The sequence below is a fragment of the Patella vulgata genome, chromosome 8, assembly GCF_932274485.2.
Source record: "Patella vulgata chromosome 8, xgPatVulg1.2, whole genome shotgun sequence".
NCBI classification, from domain to species: domain Eukaryota; kingdom Metazoa; phylum Mollusca; class Gastropoda; family Patellidae; genus Patella; species Patella vulgata.
Window position 1 is genome coordinate 4563245 of NC_065886.2, and position 24721 is coordinate 4587965.

General features: G+C 37.1%; 1 protein-coding gene across 2 annotated transcripts in view; it reads right to left on the reverse strand.

Annotated features, from left to right (window-relative positions):
* The window catches only part of LOC126829912 (prestalk protein), a 30326-nt gene extending 12147 nt beyond the window's left edge, over positions 1–18179 (reverse strand). Inside the window, exons 1-18 of one of the 2 annotated variants that reach the window (XM_050560079.2) lie at positions 18129–18179; positions 16115–16220; positions 15221–15385; positions 13566–13706; positions 13187–13318; positions 11644–11757; positions 10796–10924; positions 10089–10214; positions 9413–9550; positions 8276–8422; positions 7186–7347; positions 6315–6452; positions 5024–5161; positions 4368–4490; positions 3145–3255; positions 2333–2437; positions 1008–1142; positions 417–533 (exon numbers count right to left, since the gene is read on the reverse strand). In XM_050560079.2, the coding sequence (XP_050416036.1) occupies positions 417–533; positions 1008–1142; positions 2333–2437; positions 3145–3255; positions 4368–4490; positions 5024–5161; positions 6315–6452; positions 7186–7347; positions 8276–8422; positions 9413–9550; positions 10089–10214; positions 10796–10924; positions 11644–11757; positions 13187–13318; positions 13566–13706; positions 15221–15385; positions 16115–16220 (2227 nt within the window). In that variant the 5' untranslated portion in view covers positions 18129–18179. Of the gene's footprint in view, positions 1–416; positions 534–1007; positions 1143–2332; positions 2438–3144; positions 3256–4367; positions 4491–4979; positions 4999–5023; positions 5162–6314; positions 6453–7185; positions 7348–8275; positions 8423–9412; positions 9551–10088; positions 10215–10795; positions 10925–11643; positions 11758–13186; positions 13319–13565; positions 13707–15220; positions 15386–16114; positions 16221–18128 lie in introns of those variants that run through there. The other variant, XM_050560080.2, reaches the window with a different exon arrangement.
* Between the last annotated feature and the right edge of the window lie 6542 nt (positions 18180–24721).

Consider the following 24721-nt stretch of genomic DNA (forward strand, 5'->3'; position numbering starts at 1 on the left):
GTATCGTTCCCTATAGTTTCAATGTATCGTGTCCTTTGTCCCCGATGTATCTTCCCCAATAGTTTTTGCATGATTCGTTCAATAGTTTCATGGAATAGGGATCTAATCGATGTTGAGTGTCCCCACGTGGTATCCGCGTATCCTGTCTTAGTGTGCCTTGTTTATCAGTTAGATCTATTTAGGAAGGCCAACTTCAAGTTTGGTCAGACCTTACGAGATGTAAGCCGAGCTAACTCCAAACCCAATTCTTAAACCTAACCCTGGGCCTAGCACTAATGCGTACACTAATCCTAACCTACAATCTCGCCAACAACCATGCGCCCTAACCTTATTTACATCTCAGCGACCTTGACGAATATTGAGCTGGTCTTAACAAATAGATCTAAGCCTTATACCCCAATTTTAGTATATCTTACCCCATGGTTCTTCCGTGAACTGACCCGATGCTAAACAGGTTTTCTTTGTGCATTCCGAACTGATGGTGTCAACAATAAAATCACCCACAGCAATACAACCACTTGGTCCTTTACAATCTGATATACAAATTAAACATACATTACGATCTTTATATGTTCCGGTACAAGAAATGAAATGAAATGGAGTCTAACGTCCTACTGTTCTGCTCCGAACTGGGCAAATGAAGACGGGCATACGCCACACAGTGTGCTGTGAGGGAAATTTTGCCCGGGCAGCAGCGGTACGGTCGACACTTATATAGAATTCCAACTGCGATGGGATCTTTTGCGTGCACGTCAATGTGTACACAGGACCACGGTTTTTCCTCCCATCCTAACGACTAGACAGCTATCGTTGTCAGGCCCTCCGTCCTGCATCACTGACAAAGGGAAACCACGCCCGCAAATCTGGATGAATTTTCTTGGCCAATGCAGGGATGAACACGCGACCTCCAGACTAGCGTCTTACCCACTTAGCCACCGTGACCCGCTAGGTTAAAGTGATCCCTGCATATGGCTTATAGAAAGTATAGACTAAAGATCAATATTTACCTTGTGTTTGTTGAGCTGTACCTGCTGACGGACCGTATGGAATTGGGTAATTATCACATGTGTATCGCATACACGTGGCCGTGTTATACCATGTTGTATTACCTGGTACACAGCCATTTGTGTCTGTAAAACATCCTGTAATACGACCAGATTATTGTCATAGAATATAATATCTGTATTATGTAAAGAGTTTGTCCCCTGCCCGTCTCTGCATCCTGCACATCTGCCAATGGGCGAACCACGCCGGAAAATCCCTATGAAGTATGTAGGGACTTCCGGGTAGAAATTCTATTTGTAAAGATCATTTGACAGGTGGAGAATAAAATAATTATTTTACCTGGGGTATGTTATTTTACCTGGGGAAAATGGCGTCATGTTGTCCAGTTTTTCTTGTGACAATGGTGTTACCTTTATAAATATCACATAATCTAATTTACCTGGCGAGTACATCGTTAGTCTAGATTACCCGGAGAGAAATGTGTGGCTTAGTCTACTTGGTGAGAATACAGTTACCAGCAACGTATTTTGTTTTGGGAAGCCTTGTGACTCCTCCGATAAACTTTTTAAAATATCGGGTGTGAATGACGATTTGTGGTATGTACCTGGACCGGAATAAAACACTCAATTACATCAGCTACATCACCACAACCAACAAAAAGCTCAAAATTACATATTTCATAGAACGGACTATAGCTGGTGGCTAGGATCCAGTCGTGGAGCCACCACTGCAGATTACTGAGATGTTACCATTACCGTTCACGAGGTCCGTCCAATCGAAGTTAGTTTACCTGGTGAGGGCAGGTTGTTTACTTGATGAGAATATTTTACCTGTATAGATACTACCATGTCTAATTTACCTGTCGAGAATAGTTTACCTGTATAGGTACCATCTGGTCTAGTTTACCTGGTGAGAATAGTTTATCTGTATAGATATTATCAAGTCTATTTTACCTGATGAGAATAGTCTAGTCAGTTTACCTCGTGAGAATAGTTTACCTGTTGAGAATATTTTACCTTTTGAGAATATTTTAACTGTATAGATACTATCTAGTCTAGTTTACCTGGTAAAAATAGTTTAGTTTAGTGTACCTGGTGGGAATAGTTTACCTATATAGATACCACCTAGCCTAGTTTACCTGATGAGAGTTGTTTATTGTCTTTTTATGGATTACCTGGTGATAATGATTTACCATATATATACCATAACAAGAATAGGGTATTACCTCTATAAGTGCAGTTTACCTGGTGAGAATGTATTTACCATATATATACCATAAAAAGAATAGGGTATTACAGTGTAGTTTACCTGGTGAGAATGTATTTACCTTTATATTGGAGAAGAAATTGGCCGTTAGAGCAGACACTGACTGTACAACCGTCAACATCTATAGCTTGACCATGTGGTACACACGTGGTGTTTTGTATACAACCTGTAAAATAACCAGGTTAATATTGAAATATATCCATCAATCTCTAGTGAACACATCTACAGTATGATTATAGTCAATACTGGACAAGCATATCTACATTATGACCACATTCAATACTGGACAAGCATATCTATATTATGACTACATTCAATACTGGGTAAGCCTATACGATTGCATACAGGCCCAATGTTCTGAGTGTGACCGATAGGCCTAAGTTAGAGTTGTATCTAAACTGCTATAATTTGCCTAGATATTTATGTTTGAGTGATATCCATTATTATTTTGTATTGTATCCATTTTCAGCAGATCATCTTTCAAAGAGGGCGCCACGGCGGCTAAGTGGGCAAGACGCTGGCTCGCTAGCCAGAAGGTCGCGTGTTCATCACTGTATTGACCGAGGAAGTTTATCGGGATTTTCCGACCTGGTTTCCCCTTGTCAGTGGTCAGGAAAGAGGATCTGACAGCTGTGTAGTCGTTCGGATGGGGCGAAAAACCGAGGTCCCGTGTATACTTTCGCATGCACGCAAAAGATCCCGTGGTAGTTGGAATTCTATATAAGAGTAGGCCATAGTGCCGCTGCCCGGGCAAAACTTCCCGAATAGCACACTGTATGGTGTATGCCTGTCTTCATTGCCAAGAGTATGTAGTAAGTGAATGGACCGTGACAGGTGATTTATTTAGCGTAATTATTAAATATCTAAACCTACCTGAATTAATGATTGCCCAGATACCACCCAATCCACACTGTCTCTGCTTGCACAAAGTCGTGTCAAATGTTGTATCACCCATACCGTGGCAGCCTGCATCACTTTTACACTCTGAAGCAAACAAACAAAATACCCCCTGATATAATGGCATGATAATAAAGTCCCTGGAGAGAGAGAGAGAGAGAGAGAGAGAGAGAGAGAGAGAGATATGGGGGGGGGGGGGGTCATTTCGGGACTCACACATGCTAAAAGATCTTTTAGCAGTGGCAGGAATCTGACGGACCCTGCAAGCGACCGTTGGAGTAGACACCATGCCACTTGAAAGGTAACTTCACGCCGACCAACGTGCCTTCAGTGGAGAACTTTATTTGCAGATGTATTTGAGTGGGGGGGGGGGAATTTAACTAGGGCACCGCCATTTGTTGTTGAGGCAATGTTATATCAGACCTTCTTAATCAACCCAATTCTACACGCCTATTAGGCTTAACTGCAGGAGGCGTAGCTATTTTAGGAGCACGCCTTGAATTAAAATTCAATTGTTCAAAACAGGAGAGCAATGGTGTTTTTTTGGAATCATTGGGGGATTAGGGTCAGAATAATGACTATCAACAGGTGACAGGTATTTAATTGTGTAGTTTATATTTAACATAACTATACGGGGCTTGCTCTTAAGGGTCAGTCATCTTGTTAAATATACACTATGCAAGAGCTAAATCTGCCTATTGCAGGACTTTCGTTAGGCCTAAAATCTTATATAAACTATTAATTAGACATTTATTAACAAAACAAGACCATAATCGACTCTGGATGGCATCGGATACACGAGATTTTAACTAGATTAAAGCGGTTCGCCATTTAAAAATTTAATTTAAAAATGGGAAAGCGAGGCTAAGTCCGGATTATACCAGTGCCCTGGTTACCACTGTGCACACATCGTGTCAAAACTACAAACAATGATAACGTGACTGAGAATGAAGTAATTTGAATGAAATTTTCAATATTTTCTTTTTTCATCATCTATTTTTGAAGTATTATAGTAAGAATGACCAACTCTTTATTAAACTCTTAACTAATGTACCTTTAAACGATGGTTTTCGTATCACCTCTATGAAACAGAATGACACGGACCTTTCTGTCAACAGCCATAGTTATTGTCTATATATATTTATCATTCCGACCCATGGGGTTGATTATATGAACAACAATCGATTTATCAAACTTACTGAAAGCATCTCTTTTTTTCCATTCAAGGGGCTGACTCAACCCTGCTTCACAAACACTTTCACTACAATCTTCGTTATTAATAATAGAACCAGAATCATAACATTTATCACTAGACCAACAACCTGTAAATATAAATCATAATCACTGACAGTCGGTCCAGCATCATGACAGATATCATCATTAGACCAACAACCTGGAAATATAAATCATAATCACTGACAGTCGGTCCAGCATCATGACAGATATCATCATTAGATTAACAATCTACAAACAGATGTGGCTTAACGTCAACTCGATGCAGAAATAAAATAAAACCAAGTTCGAACAATCTAAACCATTAGACAAAATTCGAAGTCCTAAAAATCGGTATAGGCAAATTAGCTCATTTCTGGACTATGACGTGGTTCAATTTATCAGTGGTAGAAAACTGGAGGTTGGACGGGAAACCCTACACGCTTGGGATCGAACCAACACCATTTGAGTTGGTGATATAACATGGTTGACTTGTGGCTTACCTTCAACGATTTGAGTTGGTGATATAACATGGCTGACTTGTGCCTTACCTTCAACGATTTGAGTTGGTGATATAACATTATTGACGGGTGGCTTACCTTGCACGATTTGAGTTGGTGATATAACATTATTTGTGGCTTACCTTGCACGATTTGAGTTGGTGATATAACATTATTGACTGGTGGCTTATCATCACATCTGAACACAGTACAATACCCTTCAGTGTTCGTCGTTCTATTGTCACCAATATTTAAACATTCGCCTCCCTGCATTGCACAACCTTTACAATAAAAATAAAATGAAATGAAATGAAATGGGGTTTAACGTCCTACTGTTCTGCTCCTAAACTGGGCTAATGAAGACAGGCATTCGCCATACAGTGTGCTATGACGGAAATTTGCCCGGGCAGCGACGCTACGGCCTACTCTTATATCGAATTCCAACTGCCAAGGGATCTTTTACGTGCACGCCAATGTTTACACGGGACGTCCGTTTTTCGTCCCATCCGAACGACTAGACAGCTGTCTTTCTCGGGCCCTCCGTCCTGCATCACTGACAAGGGGAAACCACGCCGGAAAATCTGGGTGAACTTTCTCGGCCGATGCAGGGATCGAACACCCGACTAAAAATAAAATAAGAGTTATATTGACTGTAAACTAATCAGCAGTAAATATTGGCTAGGCCGCTACAATCACTGAGAGGGTTGTCGCCATCGATGCGAGTTAATTAGCTCACAATATTAACTTTCTTCGTTCTGCAAACTTCATTCTAAAAAATTTTTTTGAAGTTTTAGAAATAAAAGGAAAGCTGTTTGGAATATATCTGGATAAAATGGTGTAAATAGTGTAAATAGGTACATAAAATAATACGCGAAGGCGTAAAATGAGTCATAGAAACCATTCTGTACGGACCAGTTTACGTTACTACATCTTACGTAAACAATGCACGCGCTATCGATACCTAAGATCGACGCCGTGTGATGTGACGGCACACGCACACTGTATGCGAGCTTTATAAAAGTCAGAGTTAGAGGTACACGTAAACTAACCAATTCATATATTAGGAAACACACTTCGCCTATGTAAACCTATCTTTAATAGAAGGCTTGACCTCGCTTTAACCCCGTACGTCTTATTAATACCTGCACGCAATACCCTGTATACTTCGTCACTAATTGCGATTGCCTACTGGCCCAGCTGGGATCCTCTCAGATTCCTCGATAGAAAATATCATCGCGAATACCAAGTCTCGCGCTTTCCAGCTAAAATGTTTAACTGTGATAATCGGAGTTGCAAAGTTCAAGGTTCTTTTAATGTCATGGTTTCCATGTTTGATTTGAGTGTGTTTGTGTCACGACCTCTGATTGGACAACAGACATAATGTAAACCCCTCTTCCAATGACAGGTTGAATTTATAATCTATATACTACCCACCTATTATAAGCGTAGCAAATGAAGCTGTGACCCCGGTTGTGGGACTGGATGTTATAACACATGATAACATAGAACACGGTACGGCTGGGTTGGTTTTATTATATCCTTTAACTTGACAGCCCGATTCATCTTTACATTCTGATAAAACACAATAGTATATATGATAGAACGCAACACGGTCCATGGTAAAACACAGCATGATACATGATAAAACAAAACATCATACATGATAAAACAAAACACGATGCATGATAAAACACCCCATGATAAAACACAACATGATACATGATAAAACGCCCTGTGATAAAACTCAACATGCTACATGTTAAAACACCCCATGATAAAACACAACATGATACATGATAAAACACAACATGATACATGATAAAACGCCCTGTGATAAAACTCAACATGCTACATGTTAACACAAAACATGATAAAACACAACATGATACATGATAAAACACAACATGATACATGATAAAACGCCCTGTGATAAAACTCAACATGCTACATGTTAACACAAAACATGATAAAACAAAATATGATACATGATAAAACACAACATGATACATGATAAAACGCCCTGTGATAAAACTCAACATGCTACATGTTAACACAAAACATGATAAAACAAAATATGATACATGATAAAACACAACATGATACATGATAAAACGCCCTGTGATAAAACTCAACATGCTACATGTTAACACAAAACATGATAAAACAAAATATGATACATGGCAAAACACAACATGATACACGATAAAACAAAACATGCATGATACATGATAAAACACAAATGATACATAATAAAACAGCTCTCTCTCTTAACCAGGCTGGTTATAAACTTGGATTAATCCTTTACCTTTATCAGTCTTTGATTCGAGTTCTTTCTCGGGGAAAAGCCCGTATGTCGGGGTGGTGTAAGCATCATTTGGTGTACAATACGTGATGAGACAGTGATCTGTTTTCTCTTCGTGTCGCATCTCACCAGGTAAAGCACACTGTTCTCCACCCCAATCACATCCTATAATGAACATTATTAGTCAAAATGCAATACAAAATTAACACTAACCCTCATCTGACTAGGTACAGCACACTGTCCCAACCCCACCTCCAAACGCGCATCATTAGCCCCAGTCCTCATCTGACCAGGTACAGCACTATGCACACACCCCACCCCATCCACTCACACACACACACATACACACACACATCGTTAGCCCCCAGTCCTCATCTGACAACTATTACCCCCTAATTCTAAATGATTACTAACGATCCTCCCAATAGCGTCACTATTCCGTACCAAATGTCTACTAAACTTCTGATAGGATGAAAGTATACAAATATCATTAGCTACGATCCTCATCGGACTAGGTATAGCACATTGATCTATCCTTTTCAGACTTAGAACGTTTCAGCCAGCCCTCGTATACAGATGGAATTGGCTGTATTCTGGAAGCACAGGAGAGTAGAGAGGTGGGGATGGAGGGAGGGGGGGGGTCTACCGTCGCCTGGTTTGATCCCAAGCAGGTGCGCGACAAGAAAGGCTGCCTGTGTAACCTCGTGGGTTTCATCCGGGTCCTCATATTTCCCACCTCTCAAATTATCAAAATACAACTGTATCGGGTTTTTTGGGGGACTACAAAGTGGTCGCTAATCGCTTGTTCTTCTTGTTCTTCTTCGTCTTGGGATATCGCTCTTCGAAAAAGCCCACGACTCAATCCGGCCGACATGAAAATTGGCATGCGACTTCTTTGAACAATATTGCATCGATTTTGTGAATTAGATTTTTGGCCAGTTCCTGGTTCATAGTGCGGTCATACTTGTTTACTCCCGGATTGACCTGGTTTGTATGGAATGGGCGTTAAACCCCTCTCTTGATACCAGGCTTTTACAATATCTGAGTCCATAGAATATGAATGTTTATCTCATTGAAACTATGTATATTTTACCATAATATCTAAAAACCCATCCATCGTAGAGTTGTCCAGAAATCTGGGATACATTTTTAAAATCAGACACACAAGTTTTTTCGTAGCAATTTTCTCTGTACTGTTTGGTGTAACCAACTGGATGCTCCCCGTCGTCATCTATACAAGCTGTAAAATATGGAACATTCAGCTAGAAACAGGCGCGGCTGTAAGGGAGGGGGCGCTATGGGACTAAGTAGGTACTCCAAAGATTCACAAAAAAATAATAACAAAAACAGAATTGTACATGAACATTATGTTCACCTAAAGGTAATACCAAAGTCAATAACAATCATAATATTACATGAACATTATGTTAACTTGAATAAAACTGTTTTCCGGCGAGATAACGATCGGCGAACAACTATATAGGCAATATACGATCTATGTTCTACCGGGACGCTCAGTGTGGCTAGAAATTATACGTGATTTGTAACTTACTTACTCACTCTTAAATACACTGAGCGTGATTTTAGCGCCATAGGAATCCCTTATGAACTTCATATGCAATAGTGTGCAAGACGAATGTCTAATAGAAATATCAGAAATATCTTTTAAATCCGATTGAATCCAATCCAGGTGATTATCTAGTGTTGGTATTTTCATTTTGTTTTCCTTACTAAATTTTAACAAATCGACCAGAGTATGTTTACATATATATGGTATCCTTACTAACTATTGTAGCTAACTGTATTTATATATAACTAGCAGGATACCCGGCTTCGCTCGGGGTCATAACTCCGAAACCGGAGGTGGTAGACTAACGCCACCTGGCCTATGTTACTCCCCGGTCCGAGCTACCCCTATACCCCAAATTTCAGACTCGGGGCAGACCTAGTGTAGCCGCCAACCCCGAACAGACAGACAGACAGACAGACAGACAGACAAACGACAGTCACAAATATATAGATAGATATCCTTACTAACTATTGTAGCTCTGACTATACTTACTAACTATTGTAGCTCTGACTATACTTACTAACTATTGTAGCTCTGACTATACTTATTAACTATTGTAGCTCTGACTATACTTACTAACTATTGTAGCTCTGACTATACTTACTAACTATTGTAGCTCTGACTATACTTACTAACTATTGTAGCTCTGACTATACTTACTAACTACTTTCTTTAAGTAGGCGTTTTCTCTGATGGTAGCTCTGAAACATTCATATTCCTTTTGAACACCATCCGTTTCCTCGGCAGTGTAATTACCCTCTCCTGGGAAAACACAGATGCCATCGTCTCCTATACAACCTAAATTACAGATAAACAACAATATAAACCAGAGAGAGGGAGAGAGAGAGAAAGAGAGAGAGAGAGAGAGAGAGAGAGAGAGAGAGAGAGAGGGTTTAATAACGTCCACTCAATACAGACTAGGTCATTTCGGAACTAACACATGGTTCAATCTTATTTCAATCATTCGCTTGCGCGTAAGGGACTTTAGCAGTGGGGGGAAACCGGAGGACCTGGAGAAAACCCACGAGGTTGGACAGGCAACCCCAATATAAACAACCGGAACAGCACATGACATTATATGCCAAGAGGGGGGGCCTAGTCATTTCAGTACTAACGTATGATTCAGTTGGGGTGAACAAAAAAAATCACAAGGCTGGAAAGGCAACCCATAAACCACTGGTAGTTTTTCTGAATACTGTCAGAAAATTAATTTTCATCGACTGGACCTGATTTCTAATAATATGTGGAAGACGACCACTCCACACACCGTAGTGCCCGTGCAGTACAGTAGGACGGTAAACCTACAAATCATATAATTTAGTGTATTTGTTTTTACCTGCATCAAGTTTTGTCCAGACACCGGCGCCATTTTTTATCTCACATATAAAATCCCGACAGTTTTCCCGGTCACGTTTGAGAATATTATAATTAAAACATCTCTTTCGTACGTCATCGTAACACCCTGTAAATAAATATCATTACATCACATCCTGTAAATACATATCATTACATCACATTCTGTAAATACATATCATTACATCACATCCTGTAAATACATATCATTACATCACATCCTGTAAATATATATCATTACACCACATCCTGTAAATATATATCATTACATCACATCCTGTAAATATATATCATTACATCACATCCTGTAAATACATATCATTACATCACATCCTGTAAATATATATCATTACACCACATCCTGTAAATATATATCATTACATCACATCCTGTAAATATATATCATTACATCACACCCTGTAAATATATATCATTAAATCACATCCTGTAAATACATCACATCCTGCCAATATATATCATGTAAGAGGCACATATACCTATTACAGACATTTGATATTTAGGCATTTATTGATAGGAACAGCAGATAATTAACTCTCTAGATTATCGGATGTCCGTGATATTGAATTGAGTAGAACACCGGCGTCATTTAATACTCTAACGTTAAGTTAGATAACCGAGACTGTGTTATCGTATCAATGTTACTTGACAATCAAGACTATGTTGACTTACGTATTTTGGTTGTAACGAGTCTATGGTTGAAATCTAAACCAAGTTGGCATTGTTCTGTAGTGCATGTTGTACCAGTTATAGTGTCTCTAAAACCCTTCTCGGGAAAACATTGGCCATCAGCTAAACACCCTAAAATTCATCAACAACAAATAAAGATTAACAACAGCTCGTTTTCAAACTTGAACATTAAAAACACAGACCATATAATACTTAACATTTAAATGCCATTTTAAAAATTGAAGAAAGCATACCACTAGAACAGAATATACATTTGACTAAATTTCTTTCAGTCAAGAATCATGATATGACAGGCTAGAACAGTTATTCCCAACCAGTGTGTCTGTATGTCACGAGATATTCCTAAGTGTGTCAGCATACTAAGAAAGTGCGAAAAACCACGCTATCCCAATTGAGAAATGAAATGAAATGGGGTTTAACGTCCTACTGTTCTGCTCCTAAACTGGGCTAATGAAGACGGACATACGCCATACAGTGTGCTATGAGGGAATTTTTTCGGATGGGACGAAAAATCGGGGTCCCGTGTACACATTGGTGTTCACGTAAAAGATCCCTTGGCAGTTTGAATTCGATATAAGAGTAGGCCGTAGCCCGCTGCCCGGGCAAAATTTCCCTCATAGCACACTGTATGGCATATGCCCATCTTCATTAGCCCAGGTTAGGAGTAGAACAGTAGGACGTTAAACCCCATTTCATTTCATTTCATTTCTAGAGAAGCCTAGTGGAAACGTCGCTCAGTAATAAACAGTAATAGTGTTCCATGGAATCGTGATCTGTGTATTCCAGTTCAATTTAGAAGATATGTTTTAAACAACGTGGTGATTGATTACCTGCCGTTCGTGGTTCGAATGTCATATTAGTTGTTTTCATACACCTTAAACCTTGACATGAACCAGTTTCTTTAATATGTCCCTCTGCATAACAACCCTCAGTATCATAACATACTGTAATAGATAATATAATATACTAAATAACTGTACAATATACGTTAATATTATATAAAATATGAACAGTAATATATACTGTAATATGTAATATACTGCAATCTATCATATATTGTAATATGTCATATACTGTAATCTATCATATACTGTACTATGTAATATACTGTAATCTACTGTAATATATAATATATTGTAATATATAATATACTGTAATCTATCATATACTGTACTATCTAATATACTGTAATCTACTGTAATATATAATATATTGTAATATATAATATACTGTAATCTATCATATACTGTACTATGTAATCTACTGTAATCTATCATATAATGTAATATGTAATATACTGTAATCTATCCACTGTAATTTATCCTATATTGTAATATGTAATATACTGTAATCTATCCTATATTGTAATATGTAATATACTGTAATCTATCCTATATTGTAATATATAATATACTGTAATCTACTGTAATCTACTGTAATCTATCATATAATGTAATATGTAATATACTGTAATCTATCATATACTGTACTATGTAATCTACTGTAATCTATCATATAATGTAATATGTAATATACTGCAATCTATCCTATATTGTAATATGTAATATACTGTAATCTACTGTAATCTATCCTATATTGTAATATGTAATATACTGTAATCTATCCTATATTGTAATATGTAATATACTGTAATCTATCCTATATTGTAATATATAATATACTGTAATCTACTGTAATCTACTGTAATCTATCATATAATGTAATATGTAATATACTGTAATCTATTTTATATTGTAATATATAATATACTGTAATCTATCCTATATTGTAATATGTAATATACTGTAATCTATCCTATATTGTAATATATAATATACTGTAATCTACTGTAATCTATCATATAATGTAATATGTAATATACTGTAATCTATCCTATATTGTAATATATAATATAATGTAATTTATCCTATATTGTAATATGTAATTTACTGTAGTCTATCATATATTGTAATATATAATATACAGTAATTTACTGTAGTCTATCATATAATATTTAATTTACTGTAACATGTAATCTACTGTAATCTATCATATACCGTAATATGTAATATACTGTAATCTACTGTAATCTATCATATATTGTAATATATAATATACTGTAATATACTACAATCTAATGTATCATATACTGTAATATATAATATACAGTAATTTACTGTAGTCTATCATATAATATATAATTTACTGTAATATATAGGATACTGTACTCTACTGTAATATAATATACCGTAATATATAGGCCTGTTCCCCAATCCCTTTCAATTTTTGAATAAGATGTTGTTGGTTTTTGGAAAAAAAATTAATAAAATATATATTAATTTGTACAGAAATTACGTGGGGTAGTATACTTACCCTCGTTACTAGGAATGAAAAAATAATTTGCTGAACTTCCGGTTAGGGTCTTACTGCATACCTGAGCTCCACACGTACTGTCGACTAAAATAGTTTTACCTAATGGAACACATTCCCCATTCTTCAAGCATCCTGTCATATATAAATACATTATTAAACCATATCTTCGTTAAACGTTAAAATGGAAAATTGAGACTTTGTTTATTATACTTGACAATCGAAACTATTTATCCAAACTTCAAACATCCAAAATTTCGATTTTTACTATATTCATTTTGCATTATCTATGTCTAAAACATTATAGTAAGAACGGTCGGCTCTTCATCTAAATCTGACATAATGCATCTTTAACTGAAAATATAACTAAACAGTGTCTTACCGTCATTTACCAAATGAAACATACTCTTCGCTCTGATATATTTTCCTTGTCTAAAATTCGCTATGACCCCACAAGTGTAGTTAAGACAGCCCTCTTGTATAAAGCCATTCTTTAGTATACATTGGTCACCATACTCGCACCCTGTTCAAAAAACATCACAGGATTAAAACACAGATCCTATTTCGTTTCGTTTTTTTTATAGTTCGCAATTTCGTTTTACTTGTCTTTACTACACTAGGAGCTGTTGAAAGAGTTGTTATATAACCGGCGTTTTGGTTGATGTGTGGGATTAGCCAATGAAACGGTCTGTTATGGAACTGTGGGTATTCTGCTAGAAACATCAACGCTGATTAGTTGATCAAGTGGTTGGCGTCATAGGGTTAAAAGCCGCTCGTGTGACCCCTGACACGACCTTCCACTACAACCGGTCAGATCTTAATGTAGTTGAGGTCATCGAAAGTATTAAAAAAACGAAACGAAATATAGTTCTGTATTTTAATCACATTGGTCTTGCATTAAAATTGTCGAGGAGTTGCCGCTAGACAATGAGTAACACGTGGGCTTGTTAACCTGGAGATCCAGTGTTCGATCTCGGTGGAAGCAGATATTTTCCGGCGTGGTTCCACTTGTTAGTGGCGCAAGACAGAGGGCCCGAAATGGATAACGTCTCGTCGTTCGAGTGGTGTTTTAAACCAAGATCCCTTGTACACATTGGCCTGCACCTAAAATAAAAACTTGATAGGTGGAATCCCAAATCAGAGTAGGTCGTAGTGCCGCTGTCCGGGCAAATTTCCCCTTATAGCACAAAGTTTGGGTTATGTTCGTCTTTAATAACCAAGTCTGTGCAGACCAGTATGATTTTGGCAGTACCTTAGTTACACACTACCAGTTTCCAAGTAGAAATCATTAATTTATGTCAACAGACTAGACTGAAGTCATCCACTAACAGTTCTCCCCTAGCATAGAACTCTAATAGTAAGTGCACGGGGGCTACATCACATACAATTACACAAAACAAATCTACGGACAAGACACAATAGGCAGAAATCACAAACAATCGCACATAAGTGATATGTTATAGTTTGTATATGTTTTAATATGTTATATAGTTTATCATATCTTATAAGAGTTATTCATGTCTTAAATATTATTTTAGAAGTAATCAGTACTTTTATCCATCACACTGCAAAAGTAAGTTTAATTTAATCGATTACATTGCAAAAGTAAGTGCAATTTAATCGATTACTTTCCAAGAATAATTGTAATTTAATGGGTCACATTGCAAAAGTAAGTGTAATTTAATCGATTATAGTTCAAAAGGAAGTTTAATTTAATCGATTACATTTCAAAAGTAAGTTTCATTTAATCGATTACGTCGCAAAAATAAGTGTAATTTATTCGATTACATTGCAAACGTAAGTATAATTTAATCGATTACATTTAAAGAGTAATTGTTATTTAATCGAATACATGACAAGAGTAATTGTAATCTAATCGATTACATTGCAAGAGTAATTGTAATCTAATCGATTGCATTAACACATATCTGTAATCATAATGTAATTGTAATACTATGAAAATAATTGTAATTTAATCGATTACATTTGTAGAATGGAGTATCGTCTTATATTTGTTATAGTATTTGTATACTTTACCCATGATTGCTTTAAGAATAGTGATTCCTGTATACGAGCATCTAAAGCTGAAACATTTGCCTGAATCCGGTCTGGTGAATATTTCACCATATCTATATTCCTGGTAATTAGTACCATGAAAAATACAAACACGTCGTATTGGATCAAACGACCATTCCATCCATGCTATAAATAGATAACAGTAGAACATTAACACGAGCAGACATGTATGATAATATGGTATACTATATATAACAACGAATACGTCATCGTACATCTTGTGAAGTTACTACAATATTACACGTAACAATGCATAGATATTACAATATTATACATGACAAATACAATATTACCCGTTACAATAATCTTAAAGGAGCTAAATCTCTATTTTTTTGGAAATTAAAATAGAGTAATATAGGTTTAAAGCCACACATCAATGTAATATGAGTGTATAGAAAGTGACTTATATTCAAATATTAAAAACATTATTATAATTAGGCTCGATGAAATGCGCGAGCAGTCCAAATTGAACGCACGTTAGTACTTTGCATCTTCTTAGTCCATTTTACACGTTTTTTGGGGTTTTTTTAATATCATTTTGTCGTTTGTCAATCGGACATTTGTTATTACTTCCGCAACGTCTTGTTGGATGTTTTTCTTTGTTTATTACAAATGATACTCAAACCCATAGAGTAGACGCCGTCATGTACTGATTTTAAAATGTTCATTGTGTCTTAAATATTGCATATTAGGATCCCATATTAGGATTCCATAATTTCATGTAAAGATAAAATAAATTAATATAGATTGAAATAATTCGTGGTTTTAATTTCGAATAATATGGATAATATCGAGTTAGAGGTACAAAAAGTTATTAAATAAATAAAAAAAACAATTGTGTGGTAATACACTTGCCTGTTACGGGTGTATAATCATTATTCTGTGGTATTTGTTTTCCGGAAGTTGTTCCACATAAAGACAACAGCACCAATATCAAGATGGCGGTCGTGTCACGCATCATCTGAAAACAAAGACGAATGTTCTATTTTGGCTTTTCTTTTACAAGACAATGGATATATTTTTCCTTTTCTTTTCTTTTTTGTTTTTTCCATTTGCAATTTAATTCTGATTCAATTCTGACATTCAACTCCGTATGCATATCGTATGGATGAAATGGTTGTTTGATCCAGTACGACGTGTTTGTATTTTTCCTGGGGCTAATTACCAGGCAAAAAGATGTTACAGAGCCACCGAACAAACGGACTTCAATTATAGAAGTGATTGGCCGTCGGTGTGTAGTTTAGATTTTGTGTAAACCTTTGAGAGATATCCGACGGTTAGGTCTATTTGATAAGGCCAACTTCAAGCTTGGTCGAAGGTCACGAGATGTAAACAGGTTTAGCGCTAATTCCAACCCTAACCCTTGACCTAGCCCCAATGTTTACCCTAACCTTAGCCTACAATCTCGCCATCAATCACGTGCCCTAACGTTATTTACATCTCAGAGACCTTGCCGAAAATTGAGCTGGCCTTAAGAAATATATTTAGCCGATATCCGACCAAACAATACGGGATTTCCTGAAAAACATTCATGGGATACTCACAGGACAAAAATGTAAGGGCATCACTCACTGGCAACCTGGCGGTTTCAGGGCCGTAACTAGCTCAGAGCAACGAGGGGGGGGGGAGTGTTCTCAGGGGTGTGGTTAATTTGACGAACAGTGTATATGTATGGTCGACAATTTTTTCACGGGATCACGAAACTTTTGGCAGTGGGGGGGGGGGCTAGTTACAGTCCTGGGCGGCTTCGTTGTGAGACGTAAACGTACAGCACAGCCTGTGATTACATAGTGGAGGGAGACGTTGGCAGAGGAAAAATTTAGTGATTCGATATGTATCACAAATAGACAGTGAATAACCACAATTGTACAATGGATTCTCCCTCAATCCAGTCACGTGACACACTACGGCTACCCAAATTGATTTTTTTTTTTGGGGGGGGGGGGTGTTATTTTTTTTACTGTTTTGACTATTTTCTGCGGATTGAGATATCTTGAGGTGAAGCGAACTTTTGATAGATAAATAAATCTGAATATGGTTTTAGTCCAAATGTATTATCAAATCACATAATTTGAAAACCCGTTGTAACCAGTAAAAACAGGCACAAAATTTACTTAAAGATAAATTAGTTAAGATATTCGAGACTTAGCTTCGCTTTCACATTTTTAAATTGAATTTTTAAATGGCGAATCCGTCTAATCTAGTTAAAATCTCGAGTATCCAACGTCATGGAGAGTTGATTATGGTCTGGATAAGTTAATGTCTAATTATTAATTTAGATAACATTTCAGGCCTAAAGAAAGACCTGCAATAGGCAAATTTAACTCTTGCATAATGTATGTTTAAAAGCTCTGTATAAATAAAGTATTGATATGGCGTGTAGAATATGCATGTCTGTAAAAAATATTGTCCTTCTTGGTCACTTTTTGCGCTACTGACTAAAAAAAGCTCTTGTCCGCCCCTTTTATCCCATGAAAACAATCATGTAAATTAGTATAATTTCTAAACTTTACATGGGTGATAAATAAATGAAATATTGTTTAATGGCACGTCAGCTCCAGTCGGGCTATATTGCACCAAACATATGATGATGTTACTCGAGACGAACTAGAAACAATATATATTGATGAATAAATAAAAACAATATCACAGTAAATATCAAATAAAAATAAATATCACGAACTTGATGTATATATCTATTTAAAACGTGAAATAGAAAATCAGATACAACAACTAAAACTTTCAATAATAATTTGTCTCTTTTAAAAATTCTAGAGTTTTATAATATAGAACCAACTGGGTAGCTGGTTGATTACAAGATTTTAATTCGGTTCATTGAAATTAGATTAATAAAATTATGAGAACTTACTTTATAAGATGGGAGACGGTCGCCACATTTACAGTTGAACTGGAAAACGAAATTATTCAAAGTTAGATCATTGGATCGATACATGAATAATCGACGTAAATTTATCAATAAAATAAATTCTAGGCGTGTTTTTTCTCACCTGTATAATATGATAATAATATGGTATACATTAAAATCAATAAATAACACGATATATAATAGGTGTGTTCTATCAATCAACAGGTGAATTTAGAAACAGAAAATTTCTCTGTAGGCTAGATCAGAGATATTATAAATGGAGTTTGGTTTAAAACATATTTAAACGATTGGACAAAAGGTTACATAAACTTACAAAAACATCTATAGGGAGCCAAGGTGGCTAAGTGGTTAAGAGCTGACTCGCTAGCCTGGAGGTCGCGTATTCGGAACCTGCATTGGCCGAGAACGTTCATCGTGATTTTCTGACGTGCCCCCCCCCCCCCCTGTCAGTGGTACAGGATAGGATGAAAAACCGAGGTCCCGTGTATACATTGGCGTGCGCGTAAAAGATCCCTTGGCAGTTGGAATTCAATATAAGAGTAGGCCATAGTGCCGCTGCCCGGGCAAAGTTTTAATCATAGCCCACTGTATGGCGTATGCCCGTCTTTATTAGCTCAGTATAGGAGCAGAACAGTTGGACGTTAAACCCCATTTCATTTTACAAAAACATCCTTCAAGATAACAAGAGGTGCAAAATAAAGAGGAAGACTAAGGCGGTGCTGAGGAATAAATCTCAAGATTGACAAAGATGAAAGATGGATCATAAGAAAAATATCTGAAATTTATTCCAATGAGTGCAAGAATCTTGAAACTTTAACCCCATTTACAAATATCTTACAAGGCCAAAATATCGAAGGCAAAGTGTTGTTAGGAAGTTACTTCAAGCTTAAAGGTATATTTCCAAATAATAACTCATATTAGGGCCACTCTAAAACCACTGGTGAAAGTTCGTTTACATTTCACAAAAATCTATGGTATTGTTGTTGGCCCAAATCAGGCTTCGTCGTATCAGAAACACATATTTATATGCTTAATAAACAAATATCACAATATTAAATGAATAAAAATATTTAAACCATAAAAATTAAAATGCTACATATATATACAATTAAATCTTTTAATAAAACCTGTCTCCTTTAATAATAACCTGTCTCCTTTAAGGTGACATGTCTCCTTTAATAATAACCTGTCTCCTTTTTAATAATAACCTGTCTCTTTTAATAATAAGCCGTCTAGTATAATATAAACCCGGTTGGGCAAATAATTAATGTTGCAATTTCATATTTTTAAGTTATATTTTTAAAATTTATTAAAATAAAGCCTTAAAATAGATGGTATCTATAAACAGTCCTACCTTGTTAAAGAATAATCCTATTAATCCTATAATTCACTATTGCCAGTTGAGAAATTGGCAAAAATATCATTTTCATCTTCAAATTCCAACGTTTGAAGATAACTACTCCATGATGGATAATAGAAAACAAGGGGGTAATTGGGAGGTAATTGTGTTATTATTTCCGGTGTAAATGCGTTTTAAGTGTGAGAATGACACCTATGATCGTATAATAGTGAGTTGACAACCTATTGAGCAAAAGACATAGAAATAATTATGTTTTGACTTTCTTAGAAAATATGAAATTGTAACTTTAATATAAGGACTTGCAACGTTAGAGGGGTTATAATCAAGTATTTGGTGGATAATTTCAGTCGACAAAATAACATAATTAGTGTAGATTTAATTAAATTTCATATAACTTTTGATATCAAGATCCACCTGATTTTGTATTTAAATAAAAAAAAATGAAGCTGAAATAACCCAGTGCATTTTTAACCCTGTTTCCAAATTTTCGACACAGTTCCAATATTTTCAACAAGTTTTAGTCAATATTTTTAACACAATGTTTCCATATTTTCAACACTTATTTTAACGCTGTATATTAAATACGCCCCAGTGCGTCAATCCCAATTCTTGGATATTTTTGTTTTAAATTGTATACTCCTCCGACATTATGTGGCCCGCAAAGTTATTTGTCATGAAGTTTTGAGTCTGGATAATCATATCGCGAGCCATTCAAACTGGATGAGCGTTGACTATTTCGATGAAACATCTGTTAATATTGCTTTAAGACTCAGTGGGTCTGAAGTTGGCTCGCTAGCCTGGAGGTTGTGGGTTCGCTCCCGGTATTGGCCAAAAATGTTAATAGGGAGTTTCCCACGTGGTTTCCCCTTGTCAGTGATGCGTGGCTGAGGGCCTAACAAGGACAGCTGTCTAGTCGTTCCGACGCGACGAAACGCCGAGGTCACGTGTACACATTGTCGTGCACGCAAAAGACCCCTTGTCAGTTAGAATTCGATATAAGAGTAGGCCATTGTTCCGCTGTCCTGGCAAAAAATCCCTCATAGCACATTGTATGCACGTCTTCATTAGCCCAGTCGGAACAGAGCAGTAGGACGTTAAACCCTATTTCATTTCATTTTTCTATCCCAAAATGTAGAAATTATTTTAATACGAGCATGTCTTCCTGGGGCAGTGTGTGTGACGAGGGTGTCCATGTTGATAGTTTCTTTTCTGTTTGGTTCTGAACAGCCAAACGCATGTAAGGGGCATAACTCTTGTAGTCTTGTAACCTGTAATACAGGTGGTAATCTTGTCAATATTGTTAATGAATCGTCTAGTTATCCATGTAACTTCAAACGAAATAAAATTGTGTGGTTATAATTAAAACGCACTATACTAATCCATATACATAGGTGCAGAATTTAAATTTTCCTTTTTTGTTATAGTTAGCTGAATAGTTAGCACGTGCGCACTGTATCATACGGTCTATCATTGAATCAACTGGCGTGGTTTCGATTCCCCGGTTGTACGTGACAAGGAGTAGGGTCGCCTGTCCAGCCTCGTAGGTTTTCTCCAGGTCCTCCAGTTTCCGTCCACTGATAACGACATGTACGCGCAAACGAATTATTGTAATAAAATTGAACCATGGGTAAAGTGGCCGATTGGTTAACGCATGCGCGTTGCATAATACGGTCTGTCATTAAATCAAGTGGCGTGATTTCGATTCCCAGCTTGTATGTCACAAGGAGTAGTGTCGCCTGTCCAACCTCGTGGGTTTTCTCCGGGTCATTCAGTTTCCTCCCACTGCTAAAAACCTTAAGCAAAAGGGAATTAATACAAATTTAATTGAACCATATGTTAGTCCTTGTTTTTATAGAGTGCTCTCTGTCTCTCTCTCTCGCTCTCTCGGTTGGTGGCCGAGTTGGTAATAGTCGATCTATAACTATGTATTATACAGTTGATAATAATCTTTTCTCGGCTTATAAATGAGCATATACATATTAATTACTATACATACAGTCACGCGTCTATTTACATAATTTATTGTGGGTAGAATATTCATTCACTAAAGTGGTTTTAAATATGTGAGATACATATTCATTCGTTAACAGGTTTAACACCATTTTGGGAGGTTGGATGGCTGAATGGTTAGCACGTGCGCGCTGTATCATAAGGCCTGTTATTGAGTCAACTGGCGTGGTTTCGAATCCCCGGTTGTACGTGACAAGAAGTAGGGTCGCCTGTCCATCCTCGTGGGTTTTCTCCGGTTCCCCCCACTGCTAAAGACCCCTACGCGCAAGCGCATTATTGAAATAAAAAATTGAAATAAAAAATTAAACGATATATTTGTCCCGAAATGACCTAGTTTGTGTCGAGTGAACGATAAACCCCATCTCTCTCTCTCTCTCTCTCTCTCTCTTTCTCTTCTTTTAACACCAGCTGTAGTCGATGGTAATCTTGGTTTGTCGTGTCAGTAATAATACACAATAAAACAGAAAAAAAGATCTGACAATTATCGTGGAATCTTTTGAAGCAGTATCATTAGAAAGTTTTAGGATGGGATATTATTAGGTCGTCATAAGGTTGTGTTTCGTACTGCCGACTTACGGGTAGGGTCTGTCTGGGTAATCTCGTGGGTTTTCTCCGGGTCCTCTGGTTTCCTCGCACTGTTAATTATTTAAATAAAATTGAGCAATGTTAGTCACGAAATGATGTAGTTGGTGTCGAGTGGACGTTAAACCCCATTCCTCTGTCTGTCTCCGACTTTCATTAGTTTTTTTTTTATCATAGATGGGACAATTCACGGTGTCTGTGATTCTCTCGAAATGGCGAACGACGAACGCCAAAAAATAGGGATAATGCGACTTGATTATCCTTTATTTCCGGCGTAGTTTTTATTCGGCTGTAAAAATTAGAAATACCGAGAAGGCGCCTATTTTAAATGCCATTTAAAGACATGTCTTCTATTCACTTAATTCATTAAATATTCGCTTATTTATAAAATGAACGGGAAGTCTTCCTTTTTTTCTTTTCCTTGAATACGCAGATTGGGTGGAGCTTAACCGTACAATAACCAGGGTTACGGCGGTTGTATAGTAGCAATCATATAGAGAAGTGGGTGGTTTTCTGTGCAATACCAACGAGCATGTTGAGCAGGTGTCAATGTTACATGTCATTTATAGCACGCTTCATTCGTTAACAGGTTCAACATCTCGGCCTATGGCCTCTGTGGTTAAACCTGTTAACTCATGAACGCCGTGCTATAATTATAACTTTTATACTATTAGATCTTGATGAATTGCTAGTAAGATGTCGTAAGAGTAAAGTTGGCTGTTCTATACGGGAGCAAATGCTTAAGCCAATGGCGTAACTTTTGTAACCACGGGTTGGAACTCTTTCATTAAACTACTAAATATTGCGAAAGACTACTCAGAAGAAAAATGTGAAACTTATAACAGAGAAAGTGTTTTATAAAAGAGAGGGTGTTGTGTCACACAGGTTGTCTGTTAGTACCTCCCAGGTTGTCTGTTAGTTCCTCCCAGGTTCTTCTCTGCTTGTGACTTGTGTTGTGTCACACAGGTTGTCTGTTAGTACCTCCCAGGTTGTCTGTTAGTTCCTCCCAGGTTGTCTGTTGTCTGTTAGTTCCTCCCAGGTTGTCTGTTAGTACCTCCCAGGTTCTTCTCTGCTTGTGACTTGTGATCGTCTATGGTGTTCTAACCTCACGTTATTTTGTAACACTTTCATAGTATATACTTCTACAGCGTGGTTTCCCCTTGTCAGTGATGCAGGACGGAGGGCCCGACAAGGACAGTTGTCTAGTCCTTCGGATGAGACGAAAAACCAAGGTCCCGTGTATATATTGGAATGCACGTAAAAGATCCCCTGGCAGTTGGAATTCGATATGAGAGTAGGCGATAGTGCGGCTTCCCGGGCAAAATTTCCCTCATAGCACACTGTATGGCGTATGCCCGTCTTCATTAGCCCAGTATAGGAACAGAACAGTAGGACGTTAAAACCCATTTTATTTCATTTCATTTTACGTCTAACACCTGCGAAGACAGACCAAATCAGATTCACCGAATGAAGAAGAGATCGCAGTTGTAAACAAGTCCTGCTCCATCAATCTATTACGGAATACACGGAAATATATTAAACCAAACATTGTTATGCGTGTTTATGGTCAAACAAAACAAGATAATGCACTAATTGAAGTGACCCTGTCCGTCCACCTGAACAAGGTAATCCACTCATAAGGTACCCAAAACATTTCAGGTATGTACTCTACTGGGAACCAACCGTCTGTACATGATTTACAAGTAAATAAATAAATAAAATATGCGTAAATATATACAAATAGAATGTAAATAGGAATATATCCAGCTAAAATATTAGACAATAATATCTACATGTATCTACATCTTTCCTACAAACTCAATCCCGATAAAACTAACCTTTTCGTATCAATGCAAAAACAAAATCATATTGTAGATGTAAATAATGTTTAAAATAATGTCAATGTGTAGACATCCTCAAATCAGATTGGGTAATACACTTGCGTGTTAAGCTTAAGATGGATTAATTGAAATGTATCCATAGGCGTACGAACCTGGGGCATTGGGTAGGGGGCTGCATCTCCTCCCCTTAACTTTTGAGCGAACTGACTTTTAGGGCAGACGGTTTAAAGTGGAGAAAAAAAATTATGATATAATCTATTTGGCAAAATAAAGTTCAATAAACCACTAATTTAACTTTCCTGTTTATTGGACATCGTGATGTTGCACTGAATTGACTTTGGAGCCACACTGCTTTGTGCGACATCTTTCGGGCATTAACAATATTATTTGTAAATGAAGCTCCAACAGTCTGATTGGATGATTGGAATTCAGGTCGGCATAGAGGGTGATTTCGATTGCAAAACAATAGGACAACTTTGAAGTTGCTTAACTCATGGCTAGAATAGCCGAAAAACGCATCTTCGGCGGTAAAGTTTTCAAAATGTTCTCGGGGAGGACGAGTTCCTTATATCCCGTCGGCCGCGGTTCCGTGGACTAAACGATTGATTGCTTGTTTGGAATTCAGGTCAGACACCTACGTAAGGCTATATTGGGCCACATTGAAGTTGCTGTATTCACGGGCTTAAATAGCAGGAAAACGGGTTTGCGGCCGTCAAGATTTCCAAACTTCCTTGGGGAGGCTCCAACACGGACAGCTGACCCGAGCTTTCGTCCCTCGCTGA